At 39.9% G+C, this 14,302-nt stretch overlaps 1 protein-coding gene across 23 annotated transcripts in view; it reads right to left on the bottom strand.

Moving 5' to 3' along the window:
- Positions 1-11,547, bottom strand: part of MCTP1 (multiple C2 and transmembrane domain containing 1) — a 447,851-nt gene extending 436,304 nt beyond the window's left edge. For all 23 annotated transcript variants that reach the window (XM_039875100.1, XM_039875102.1, XM_039875103.1 and 20 more), the window contains exon 1: positions 10,816-11,547. In XM_039875100.1, the coding sequence (XP_039731034.1) occupies positions 10,816-11,532 (717 nt within the window). In that variant the 5' untranslated portion in view covers positions 11,533-11,547. The remainder of the gene's footprint in view (positions 1-10,815) is intronic.
- Between the last annotated feature and the right edge of the window lie 2,755 nt (positions 11,548-14,302).

Consider the following 14,302-nt stretch of genomic DNA (forward strand, 5'->3'; position numbering starts at 1 on the left):
ATATAACACAACTTTGGAAGATGGAATGTATATTGTAATTTGACAAAAATCCATTCAAAGGCAGGGTAGTAAAGGTCAAGCCCTACCACAATAGATACCACTACGAAGAAGTTTATGGATATTTATGCAAAACTAGTTCATACAATCAATTTCTAGCATCAAATACAAACGAAATTTGTGTAGCTGCTTGAAACTCACATTAGACTTATATTCCTAGAAAGAAAAAAAAAATTTTTAAATGTGGGATATAAACCTAAAAGTGACAAATGAACAGGACAAACAGAGACTCATGGACATGGACTATTAGACTAGTGGTTATCAGTGAGTAGGGGGTGTGGGGAGCGGGGAGTTAGACAGGGTAAAGGGGGTCAAACATGTGGTGACAGAAAGAATCTAACTGTGGGAGGTGAACACACAATGTAAATATATATATGCCTTACTGTTAAAGTGCACAGCTGAAACTTATTGGATTTCATTAATCAATGTCACCATAAAAAAATAAATAAATAAAATATGAAATGGGCACTTATAAATACACCACTAGGATGCAATCCAGATATAATTAAGAGGATAAATAAAGTAATAAAATAGTGTAAGAAAATTTTTTCAAAAAGAGCCATTAAGAATCATTAGCAACATTAACAGAAAATGGCACATTGTTTAACAGCCAACACAAAGGCTCTGTCATCCCAGATCTATTTGCTCCTAATTCAGTTATTTTCCCACTTTCCTTCTGAGCTTCCTGTGATTATGAGAATACATCTTTATTATCCTAAAGGTATCACCTTTTCTCTAATTAAAATGTGAGCTATATCAATAAAGAAGCTTACCAAAATGCCTCCCCCTTTTTTATCCGCAGGAATCACTTTGTGAATCACTGGTAAAACCAGGCCAGGCTTCAAATTACTAATGATAGATATTAGGTATTATGACATCTAGGTTTCAAAAGGTTAAGGGAATAATTCAATGACCTCTCTTCCATGGTGGCTGTAAATAAAATGAATACTTACAGAAGAATGGTTATTCTACCAAAGAAAAGGCATTCCTTATATATTAGTTTAAATTTAAGCAAGTTATTCACTCCTTTTGTAGAACACATCCCATAGTAAACCACAAAAGCTGTCTTCTAATTGTTTTTTTTGTTTGTTTTCTCTTTGGCTAAGCTGGTTATTGTACAGCTACTCAGACTAGATAAACTTAAACATTTGTAAAGACTATGTTATCAATGAAATTTAGTAGTATCAGATTAAATTTAGAAGTGGAAAAATATTGGAGCTATTCTGGTTATCTTTGATTCTTGTGGAATATATGATGCGTGTGAAAGAGAGGTATGTGTATAAACCATTCCTGGAAAAGATCTAATTGTGTGTGTGTGTGTACACTGTATATGCCAAGGCAACACAAAATGTCAAAACATCATAGAAGCCAATTATAGAAAATTCAATGTCAAAAAAACATTATGAAAGCCTCTAATAAAAGAAATTCCTGACCTTCGTTTTTTATTTTCCCCACCCATGTTCTCAAAAAGAAAAGTGAAATGGCTGAAAGGCAGGTAGCAGAAAGGCAGAAAATGAAGAGCCAAGACCCAAATAACATACCACCTGGATAGTCCTGTCACAGTGTTAAATAAACTGTGGTTGATCATCCAAGATACACCAAGATCCTCTCATGGCAAGTTCCATGTAGTTCTTCCTCATATTCTGGCATTTCAGAGAAAATGAAAATGTCAGGTAGAGGGAAATAGCTATAAGAACACTCTACAAAGCTTCATCTTCTCTGAAAAGAGGCAGAGGGCATGGGATCTGGGAAACTACAAAATGCAGGTGTCCCTCCCATCTCTGCCTATTCCCCTAAGTCTCACTCAGCTGATCTCCACAGAGCAGGCTAGGAAGTCACGAAAGCACCTGCTTGGGTTAGAGTAAATGGATGCAGCCTGGAGGCCCAAAAGGAAAAGAGAAGAACTCAGAGGTGATGACCAAAATGGTTAAGTAAATGTTTGGGGTTTTTTTTTTGTTTTTGTTTTTTTTACTTGAAACTGTTGAGTTGAATTGGCACATATGTAAGGTCAGAAAGAATCAGGTGAGGTCCCAGTCTCACAGCTGGATCCCAGCCCTGTCCCTCACCTTCAGCTTTCTTTTAAAAATAGAGGGACACAAAGAAAGAAGGGGAAGGTGCAGCCATGTCTGCTCTCAGCCATGAGTCAGGGGGGCCACGACAATTCAGGGTGTTCTGAGCTCTAAGGAGGATGAGGTTTGGCAACAGCTCTGTAGAGACGTGGAATTTGTCTGTGAAATCTATTCCAATCTCAAAAGATATTTTGGAAAACACTCAGACTTCTACTATGGTGTGGTGAAAATCCTATTCAAAGGCGACTATACAAAGGCTGAATTTTTCTTTTATCAAAAGCTATTTTACATTTCAATAAAAGAACAGGAGTTAAATATGGCTTAAGGGCATAAATTTGCAGTTTTCAAAAAAAAAAATTGATCATTCCATCAGAAAAAGAATGCATATTTAACACATTTGAAGTACAATGCCTGAAGAATGAAATCCGTGGACTTCCAACAGAGCCCATGGATTCCAAACCCTTTCATTATAACTATTTCTCCAAATACGTAGCCACTCTAACATCGGGCACCATGAGAGTCTATGTTATAGGGATATGTAGGAGGTTTTCTTGTTTTACCTGATTTTTTTAACTGACAAACATATTTTGCCCTTTCTTTTGTTCCATTAACACTCACTACTTTCAGTGCCGAAAGAGCCCAAAATAACTAAAGAATATGAGCTTTTACAATAAATAGGTGACAATCTGGCACTCAGGAGCCTGGCACCCTCAACCATTCTGCATACATGCAAGCTCAAAACTCAACCTTCCCTCTCTCTCCCCAAGAAAAACACTCTTCAATAAAAACATTCTGATCAGAACGCAGAAAATCAAGGCATAAGTAAAAGGGAAAACGTGCTTTAATTCCTTCCACTTTCTATTTCCCTAAAGATTCAGCCACATCTTGGTCTTTCAAATATTTCCATCTTTCCAACCCCAAGGTCAGGTCACTGCCCAACTTCAGGCTCTCACTGGGACTGTTGTGGCCATGCATCTGCTGCCAACTTGACCCTTCTAAGGCTCACTTGACCCTTTCTCCCTTGCTCAAATGCCTCCACAGGTCCCTACTGCTATCCTAGATACACCCTTCAGTTCAGCACACCTTCATCTGCACCTTTATTTCCCACTATCTCCCCTTCCCACACACTAGGCCTATCCCACTACTGACTCCCCATTCCCTGAATACACAGAGCACTTATTCACCTCTTTCCCCAACCCCGCTGTATCCAAATCCTAAACACACTTCGAAACAAGCAGAGGTGGAAACACCCTCAGATTGCTGCCACCAAACCTATCACTTTACAATGAAGTCTGAACACCTGCTCTAAACCAGAGCTGTCTAATAAAAATAAAATTGTAAGCCACATACATTATTTAAAATTTTCTAGTAGCCACGTTTTTGTAATGAAAAGAAACAAGTGAAATTAACTTTAATAATATATTTTATTGAATCCATTATATCTAAAATATTATTTCAACATGTAAACAATATAAAAAAATAGTCATGAGATATTTTACTTTCTTTTGTGTGTGTCTCTGTGTGTGTGTGCACTAGGGCTTTGAAATCCAGTGTGCATTTTACCCTTATGGCACAATTTTTAGTGCTCAATAGCCGCATGTGGTTAGTGGCTGCTTTATGGGTCAGCAGAGCTCCAGATGCTTAATGATAAGTTCGAAAAATTGTCTTGCAAGTAAAGAGACAGATTGAGAGAGACAGAGAGAGAGAGCAATAGAAGGAGACAGAGAGATTAAGGAGGAAAACACAGGCAGGTCTAAGGAAAAGGGTGATGATATTAAAGAGTAGGCATGGTGAAAGCTTTAAAAATAGAAGAGAAGAGGGACATAGAGAAAGTGAAAAGGTCAGTCAGCTCTAGTCCAGTGCCCCAGGAGAAAAAAAACATCCTCTACAGGCAAATGCAGTTGACTGGCAATGTAGATTTTCTGAAGAGAAGCTTTGGTGTTTTATAAGGAGTCTCAGCAGTATAGACAGGCGATTACTATGAAAAGTAACTGGCCAGCTGTCTGAACCAGAGTTCACACCCTTGGCACTCAAGAGACAGCAATGGACTAGGCTAATGAGAACAGGATTCTTGATCAAGATTGGGATTTTAATCTATTGCAAGGAAATGGGTCTGAGGAAAAGTAGCAGTGAGGCAGGCAAGAAAATATTTTGAGCTAGGATTCAAGCAGTGTTTAAGACTCAGAGATCAAAAGTAAGAGTATGACAGTAGATATCTGGAATCCAGATGTGGGGGTGCAACGTCAGAGGCCAGACAAGGAGACTTGGGTGCAAAAATGAACACCTAGCATCAGAGACCAGCCCAAAGAAACACATCCCTGAGCCAGAGAGCTCTGAAAAAGAAACACTCCTCATCCTCCACGGGAGCGCAATATGGCAGCCATTTGGTAGGCATCACGTCCCCACTTCATACCCACGGACATGAGCCAGCATTAAAGAACAAGCTGAGAAAAGCCAAGTCATCAGCTGGGAGAAGAGAGGAATGTCAAATACATTTGCCAGGCTTAAAAAGACCCGGAAACAAGAAGCAATAACAGCATTACACAACCGTAAAGTGATTTTGAAACTGTGCCAGAAAACTTATCTCTGAACAGCTCTAGCCCATCCATTCATCCCATCATTCATTCAGCAACCGATTATTGAGTGGTCTTCCCTGAACCGTTTTACAATGCCAATTAAATAGGTCGATTGTACTGAGGCTTGCCAAATCCTACGCCAGCAGTGCTGGTGTAGGTAGCTCAGGCTTAAGCAAATATGGTGAGACTGCTAACACTGAAGGGGCCTCTTTGAACAGAATGCATGGGCTTTGAAGGAGGCATTGATCCTGAAATATCTAGAGGTCCATTTGCTATAATTATAGCACCATGTGTTATAATTTTCCAGATTGTCTAGGACCCAAGAGAATGGGCAATGGACTGGTATAAAATATCTCCAAAGAGACTTCACGGGAAAATTGTTCTCTCAGAAAGGCAGTATGAAGGGCTTTTAAATCTCATTATATTGCAAATACAGTTTGTTGTATTGCTTACATTCAGACTAATGTTAAATACAAATATTTGGAGTCAGGGAAATCATGGCCTGATAGTCTGCTGAAAAAAAAAAATTCTGATAAGAAATTGGCATACACTAGAGGAGAAAATATGTTTGCATAAAACCTTGAATTGTTGAGGGATAGTAATCACTTTCCACATCTGATTTATAAAAAGCAATGTAAGTTAGAAGAAAAGGTTGACAAAGAAAAAAAAAATGGCACATAAAGTTAATCATGCAGGGAGGGGGAGGGAATAGGTAATATTTTTACTGGTACCCACAAATCAAAATTCACAAAAAAAGACTGTAAAGATTATTTGGCAAGTAAAAAAATGACTGGAGGAAGGGTGCCTGACACCTTTCAATAATTAACTTTATAGCAAAATAAACTTGGCATGAATACATATGCTTTACAGAGTTATTTTATGAAAGCAAGCAAGTTTATCTAAAGCAAGTTCTAGGATAATATATATTTCATTCACATTAAAGAAAGCCCCAAAAAGCCAGTATTCAAAAAATGAGCCTCAATTATCAAGAAAAGATTTTATTTAGTTAGCATGCTTGGCTTATTGAGGCAGAGAAATACATAATTTTTGTTAAGTTTTCTAGCTAAAAAGTAAAAAATTTCAAATTTCAAAAAATTAATGTCTGTTTATTTAAATCAGATGTCTGCTATGATACTGTAAAGAACTATGAATTAACAATAACTAAAAAATAGATAACCCTAACTTCCAAATCTTTAGATTTTGTCAATTCTCACAATGTTATCTAGACATACTATTTACTATTTGTCAATCTAGAGTTAGAAAACGATTTGATAATTCTCGAGCAAAGAAACCACCTACATGTTTCTTTGAGGCACCAAAGATATATCACAACATCTAATTTTGTGAGATCATCCCTTATTTCTAAACGCAAAAAAGGGGAAATATTTGTCCTATTTTCTTTATAAATCCATTAATCCCATTTTATCTTTTTCCATGATAATGTGCACACACTTGCCAAAAGTAATATGGTTTTTTTTCAACCTTGAATTAAATGAAAAGGACCAGCAAAGCTCCTGTTACCCTATTTTCCAACCACCCATTTATTGGTAATGGTGGCAGCGGCAAAACCTTAATATACCATTCAATAATAATATACCATTCAATAATAAAACACAGCAATTGCTAGTGTTTACTGAACTATGTTTCAAGCCAATCTCATATAACATCTACATTATAACACTTCCATTTATGCAAGAGTCATAGCTCTACTCATATCTGCCAGATAATCTGGAGAGTAACTAAAGGTTTTAGGGAAATAATTCCACTCCAAAGTAAACCTTTCATTCTCTTTACTCTCTTTCTCTGGAATAAACTGATGGTCCTGGGATTTTTTAAGAATGTTATCACACATCAAACTTTACTTCATACTCTGCTCCAAAATGTCCTAAGATCAAATCCTTCACATGCACTATCCCCTTACTTTGAAAGGCTACTAATGACACTTTTAGGGGCCTCTTTTTGCGATTATATTTTTTTAGTGGTTTTAGTCATTTATATTAAGAATTATATTCTTTTAATTTGTGCCTTCCCCAATATTATGTTCTTTGAAGTAATAGTAAAGACACCTGAAAAATAAATAGCAAAAATACAAAAATTAACCCAAATCACCTTTTAAAATAATTTTTTAAAATACAGGCTTTCTTTAAAAAGTCAGATAATTAATAAAGCAAGATATATTTCCTATTTAGACTTAATGTTAGAAAATATTTGTCCACTTTTTATCACAGCTCACAGATGTGTTTTAGGAATTTCATCCCAATGAATGAATATTCCTCTTACTATGTTTTGAAACATTTCTATCATACCTTAAATAATTTACCCGCTTAAAAAAACATATATTTTTACTCCCCTAAAAAGATAATTTTAACAAAATGAATTTGAAAGAATAAAAATTTAACATTCATAAACACTACAAGCTTTTTGTTACAACACTAAAAAATGCAACATATTCGTTCCTCACTCTTAATCTTAAAATACTAACTTTCTGATTCTAGCAAAGTATAATTTTAGTAACTCATCAAGACAGAATGCATAAAATTGGCATGTTTTTGATATGCACACAAATTGAGAAAGCATCTTTCCCAACTGTGCTGCAGAAAATGAAATGCATCTGGTGTGACAATATGGCCTGACACGTGAATTAGAATCAGTGGAAAGAAAGGGGCTTTTTATTATTTTTAAAGCAGAATAACCTAAATAATACACATTATTTAATGTGCAAGGCATTTTCAAATGTGTAATAGTATGTTTCAAAGGTAAATTTGGCTAAAGAAAACATAATAGCAAGAGGACTAGCAGGGGCATGGGAGATAGTTTGTTCAATTTTAATAATTATACATCAGTGACTTCCAAATTTTTTTCCCCAGCAACCCAAACTGATTTTTAGCTTTCGTTTAACATCACCCAATGTCAGAGTATGTGCACATATGTTGTTGGGGCCTCATGCTGGGCTAGGGGTAGGAGGGGTGGGGAGTGTGTTGCAGAATATGGCTAATGCCGGGACCAGGCAAAGAATGAGAAAAATTGAACCATGTGCCTTGTTTTTGCAACGAATTTTCTTTTCTTCCTTGAAAGAAAGTTCTTTTTAACCAAACTGAAGACAGATTTAATGCTTTTACTGTCTGTTCTTTGATGTGTTCCCATCTGTTCTTGTGAACTGTGAATAAAACTGAAACCTGCATGTACAACACACTTCCTCCCCAAGCCCAAGCATCTTCAGAAACGAGATGCTGGGAAAGCAAGGAAAGCTCTCTGAGATACGTAGGAATCTTAGAAGGGCACAGGAGAGGTGAGCCTACTCCTCAACATCTTAGTGAGTTCTCTTCCAGTTCCAGATTCCAACCTCATTTCTTCCCCTTCTCCATTCAGAGAGGTGAGAGGGTTCCTTTGAGTTGGGCAGGAAAGTCTTTAGAGGACTGAGGAACCCTCTCCTGTGCATTGGTGAGAGGATGCTGCTGACAGCTGGACTTGTGACTCATAACAGAGAAAACTGTCCTCTCCCCAGGGAAGAAGCCTCTATGCGCAGGAGATGTTAAGAACCACCAATGGTGCTCTTCCTGAGACTGTGTCTGGCACCAGACAAGCCCCTCAGGACTTAATGTTCTGCCTACACCCTACCTTTCACCTATTCTTTGAATGATATTTTCACTTTTTTATTCCTCTTATGTCTTCATTGAAATGTTGACTCTTTATAATGAAAAGCTGCTTTAGAACTACAGATGGTATGTCATTTGTAAATATGATATAATTGATATGCAACAATGCATCACAGAGAACAAAGAAAAAAATTAACGTAACTATTCCATCATAGAACTGATTCTAGAGATGGAAGAAAAAACTCCAGAATGTATGTAAACTTGCAAGTATTTATCAATAGGACTGAAGTCATCTCAGAAACATAACAAGTTCTAAAAGTTGTCAAAGGTAACTGTAGTAATGGAAAAGATTCTGGAGAATGATTTGAGTATAAAACCTCTCTCTGTCATTTATTAGCCATGTAACCATGGAAAAGTTATTTAATTTGTTTGAGGAATGATTCTTAATCCATAAAGATGGCAACGAGAACTTCTATCATGTAGGACTGCTATGAGGATTAAATCGGGTAAGGCAATAAAGTACTCAGCATATGGTGAAGACACACAATAATGTTATTCAGTATCTTCTCCAAAATAGGTTTAGGTCTCTTGAATACAAAATTCATATTTACAGAGCAGCATTTTTTAAAGATGGATGGAGTCTGAAAATTTTTTGGTAAAAATGAACCTAAAGATCAATTCAGAATTCTCTGCTTTTGTTTTGAAAATATCTTGCTTCAGTAAACTGCAAAATAATTTAGTAAGTTAACATTTGCAGTAATATGATACTTATATTCCAAAATAATTCAATTATTATTGTTGTTTTATTCTTTTTTATAAAATTTATTGGTATAACATTGGTTAATAAAATTATATAGGTTTCAAGTGTACAATTGTATAACACATCATCTGTATGTTGCATTGCGTGTTCACCACCCAAAGTCAAATCTCCTTCTGTCACCACATATTTAATCCCCTTTACCCTCATCTACCTCCCCCGTTCCCATTCCCTCTGGTAACCACTAAGCTATTGTCTGTGTCTATGAGTTTGTGTTTCATTTGTCTTGTTCATTTGTTCTTCCTGATCTCAAAAGTTCATAAAAACAAACGTAAACAGTATCCCAACTCTAAAATTCTTATATGTTAAGATATGTACACACTCGAAAATAAATACTTTTTAAATACATGGTATTCCTCTATACTGAATTTAAAAATATCCTTTTAAAATGACTTTGTACCTTAGTTTTGGAACCAGAAATATCTTTCAAGATGAAAGGAAAGGTAGATTTATTTAGTTTTTTTTTTTTTGTCAACAATATCTCTACCTACTCTTCTGAGAATAGCTAAAACTTTTTTTCTCGAACATCAGTAGCATCAGGTCACTGCAAGTAATTGTGTTTATTAAACAATAAAACATTTGTATTCTGCTTTATTTTCTGAAACTATTCTATTAAATTAGCAATAAATTTAATAAACAATAAATATTTTCAATTGAAAGCATATCTCTCCCCATATCACACCCTTTGAAACATGACATTATGCTTTTTGTCACTCAACTTTTAATCTAATTTGAGTTTTAATGTATATGTCATTAATCTAAAATAATTCAAAGTAATGAGAGTTTAAATAAACTAAGAAAGAATTCCTAAACTAAAAAGAGTTCCTTAGGTCCTTGGCAGAATGGAACTTTCAAAGTATTTGCTAGCATTAACACCATTTGATAAACATTAACAAAAGGAGAGTCTCGCCTCTACAAAACCCAGGTTGTGAAAGTAGCCATTCTGTGGACAGCCTTATGGATCCTACAGGTACATTTTTACTTGACTCCTGCCTGAACAAAGGATCAATATGATGTATAAAGTAGCATAGTTGAAACAACCGCTTCAGATGACTATTAAATCTTAGAAAAAGCCATAGGAACACATCTGACTAACTCAGATGAGACACTCAGGCTGCCCACTCGTTGGGCAGCAATCCACCTGCAGCAGGAAGTTTTAAGAAGGCAGTGAGGGAAAATAAGCAGACTTCTGCTTTAAGGGTTTCCCCAAGACATGATTTCAGGTTTACCTTTAAGTCACCTCCCCACATTTCTATTCCTGCGAACTATTTGTTTCAAATGCTGGTCCCTCTACACCAACTGTTATTCATGGTTGGAATCTTTTTTTAAGTTGTTGGTTTTCTTTTTCTTTTGACAAGGTGTGACATGGCTGGAAAGTCTTAGGAGACCTCCAAAAAGTACCCACTTTATGTCTAACTTTATTCCTCTCCTATTTGACTACCATTAACACTTCCACTTTCATTGGCAACTCATAAAGCTACTCAAACGGCTTCTGTCAGTAGGTGTTACTTCTGTCAAAAGTAAAGTCAGAGTGCAAGACAGTATGCTGTCTTTACTCAGCAGGAGAGGGATGTTTTCTTGCCACTGTTTGATTACTTAATAGCACTTGCGTACTCCTGCAACTCCAGGATCATGGTCACCCAAAGCTGGAGGCGTGGTCCCACGCACCTAGTCTCCAGCCGCGCGCGCCAGTCACTCACCGGGCTGCTGCCCCGCTCCTCGCCCTTCTCAGCGGTCTGTGGCTCCACAGGGCTCCGAGCTGGCTCTGCGGGAGGCGGCGGCGGCTCCAGCAGCTGCTCCAGGCAGGCGGTGCCGGGCAGGGAAGAACTCTTCTGATGGCACAAGTGCGCTGCAGGGCCCCGACGCCGTGCACCCTCATCTTTGGCGCGGTCCCCTCTCGGGGGTGGCTGGGGCGAGGAAGACAGAGAGGATGAAGCAGAGGACGAAGAGGGAGCTGAGTCTGGGGAGCGTCCGCCAGGAGGCGTCACTCCGCCTGCTCCTGGGGCCGCTACCGGTCCCTTTCCAGCGGGGAGCAGATGCTCGCGGATCCGGCGGCGCAGCGTTGACCCTTGCTCGGCTCTCCCGGGGCCCCCGGGCTCGAGAGCCTCCGGCGAGGAGCAGCACAGGTTGGGCTGGGAGGAGGAGAAGACGCGGTCCAGCACTTGCTTCCGTTTCTTGAAGCCGCTCCACCTGCTGCCCGCGCCACCTACGCCCGCCAGTGCGTCCCGCCTGCCCCCAGGGGGTGGCGGGGACGGCGACGGGGTGTCCGCAGTGCGGCGCTCAGGGCCCCCCGCGCGCCCGCCACTGCCCTTACTCTTGCCCACCCCCAACTGCAAGTTCTTCCAGAGCCGGGCCTGAAAAGAGGAGGACGGTGCCGCAGGCTCGGGCGAGCCCGCCGAGGCAGCCCGGGGCTCCATCCTCCACCCCCAGCTCCTCCTCTTCCCTCCTCCTCCTTCTCCACCGCCCTCTCTGGCTGCGCCTCCTCCCGGAGCCCCACGGCGGCGGCGGTGGCGGCGGGCGCAGCAGCAGAAGCCGGGAGTCCCCAGCGGCTTCAGGCCAGGGCGGGGGAGAGACGCCGCCGCGGCTCTCTGGCCGCAGGACTCCGGCGCCGCCTCTTCCTCCTTCACCTGCCGGGGTGGGTTGGCGCTGTCACGGAATCCCCGCCGCCTCGCCTGCAAAGTTTCTAGCTCCGCGCTCCGCGGCTGCGGTCCACTGTAGTCCCCCAGGCCGCGCCCTGCCTCCCTCTCCTCGCTGGTTCCGGGCTCAGAAGCCACGCGCACCAGGGCGTGCGCGTCCAGCTGCGCTGGGGACCGCACCCGCGCCCTACAGGCAGCACCTGTCAGCGGCCGGAGTGGCTGCCTCCAAACTGGGCGCGCGCACGCGACTCACATAACAGAGAGGATCCGGCTGAAGACACCCGGGACCAGCCCCGTGGGAGCGACCCGGGACCATCCTCCAGCTCCCGGGTGGGAGGGCGGGCAAGCGAGAGCCGGGTGGAGCTGAGTAGGAACTGGAGTCAGTCTGTTCCCTAGGATCCAGCCAGTTTCCCACACAGCTCGCTCTTGGCCGGCCGCTGGACGTGTCCGCCAGCGACAGTCTAGGTCCAATGAAGTGAACCAAGAGAGTAGATTATGCGCCTACGCTGAGTCCTGTAGGGCCGAGAGTCCACACGGAAATGAATCCGATTGAGTTCTGGCGCTAAACACCGCTGCCCCGCTCCGTTGAGCGCCCTGGGTCCAAGACGAGAGTTTGATTTCTTCTGTTTTGACTTCATCCCCGTACACGCCTCCTCGCTCTTTATTTGTATGTGTACTGGTGGTTTCTCTTACGATCAAGGTCTAGAGGTTTCTAGAGTCTGGCAATAAGGCCAACCCTAAAGTTTCAGAGAGTTTAAGAAGGTCGAAGATGTGGAGGATGCGCACTGTACCGACCCCACTCCAAATGCAGAGAATCTTTTTCTTTCCACTCAAGTGCATTTTCCTTTGGTTATTTCATTTGCATCATTGCAAGGCAAATAGAAGGGCTTTTTAGCTCATTCAGATTTTACTTCTTTCGAAATCTACAGATCCAAGGTCTTCTGATTCTAAAAGAGCTTCTTGGAAAGCAATGCCCCTTCCCTCCTCCACTGCCCTCGGCACCCCTAAATATGGAAAACATGCAAGAGTTCTCTGAACTTTGGCACCACGCTGATTCCAGTCTTGTCTAGTTAGCATTATGCCCCCGAATTGTTAATAATCTCTCTAATTTGTCTAACGTTTATAACGAATACTTAAATATTTATTGAGCACCTACTATGTACCAGGCACTGTGATAGGTTCTGGGATGCAGCTGTGAACAAGGGAGATAGGGGAGAGTCAGACAATAAACACAGTTTCTGACATTGAAAAGTCCCATGGAAACAATAAAACAAGTTACCATAATGGCTACGGAGGTAGGGCTGCCAGATAAATTGCAGGATACCCAATTAAATTTGCATTTCAAATAAACAATGAGTATTTTTTTAGTATATGTACATCAAATGTTGCATGAGACATACTAAAATACTCTTTGTTGTCTACCTGAAATTCAAATTTAACTGGGTATTTTGTATTTTTATTTGCTAACTCTGGCAACCCAAAAGGGGTTTGGTTTTTGTTGTTGTTGTTTTAGGTTTTGGTTTTTTTGTTTGTTTTTACATGATGTGTACAGGGAGAGTCTCTCTGAGGACTTAGCTCAGTGCCTGAAGCTTTTCCATAAGAGACGAGCCGAAAGTACCATGACCACACACAAAAAAATTACCTCAATATAGAGCTACTTTGATGGCCAACCCCACTCCCCTAACATAGGAAACATATTTTATTACTAGTTTTTCTAGGACATGGTAAACAGAGAAGATAAGTAAAGAAATATAGGATTACTGTAGAGAATTAAGAAATGACCATTACTTCTTCTAGAACTCTTTATAAGTATGTCAGAATTGTCATATTTATATGGTATGGACCCATGGGGATAACTCTACACAATTCAACCTTTATTTATGTCTCAAAATGATGCACTTCATTGGCTTTTGTACCTTAATATTTTCATTTTTCTTTACCTAATTTTGTCTTGAACATACTAACTCTGATATTTCAGGTTCTGAAATCTATGATCCAAAATAACACCTATCCGTCAATGTGAATTCATTTGCACAAATTGAAAGAGCATCTGTAACTTTTCCTAAATATCTAAAGTGGATTATAAAACGAGAGGGTGTCCTACAAGTTGTGCATTATATAAAGTTGTACTAGATATGGTCTTTGCCATCAAATGTCTTATATTTAAGATAAGATACTTATAAAAACTCTACAACACAAGGGAAAAGTGAATGGTACAAATTGATCACTGAGGGAATACAGAATCACTTCTGGCCTGACAATAAAGAATTTCTTATTGGAGGCATCATCTGAGCTAAGGTCTATTGCAGGTGACAGAGTACACCAAGAGGGTAGATTACCACCTGCAAAGGAAAGCAAAATTCATAGCACTTAGCAAGGCTTCGATAAATGTTAGCTATTCTTTTTATTACAATTTACTATCCATCTTAAATATTAACAGGACATCTATTGTTTGAATTATTATGAATTAATATATGCATCACATACTGAAACATAGTAAGTTGGGGAGTTGATGGATAATGTAATATCTTAGCAGAAACCTGAAGGAAGT

The sequence above is a fragment of the Pteropus medius genome, unplaced genomic scaffold (genome assembly GCF_902729225.1).
Source record: "Pteropus medius unplaced genomic scaffold, Ma_sr-lr_union100, whole genome shotgun sequence".
NCBI lineage: Eukaryota > Metazoa > Chordata > Mammalia > Chiroptera > Pteropodidae > Pteropus > Pteropus medius.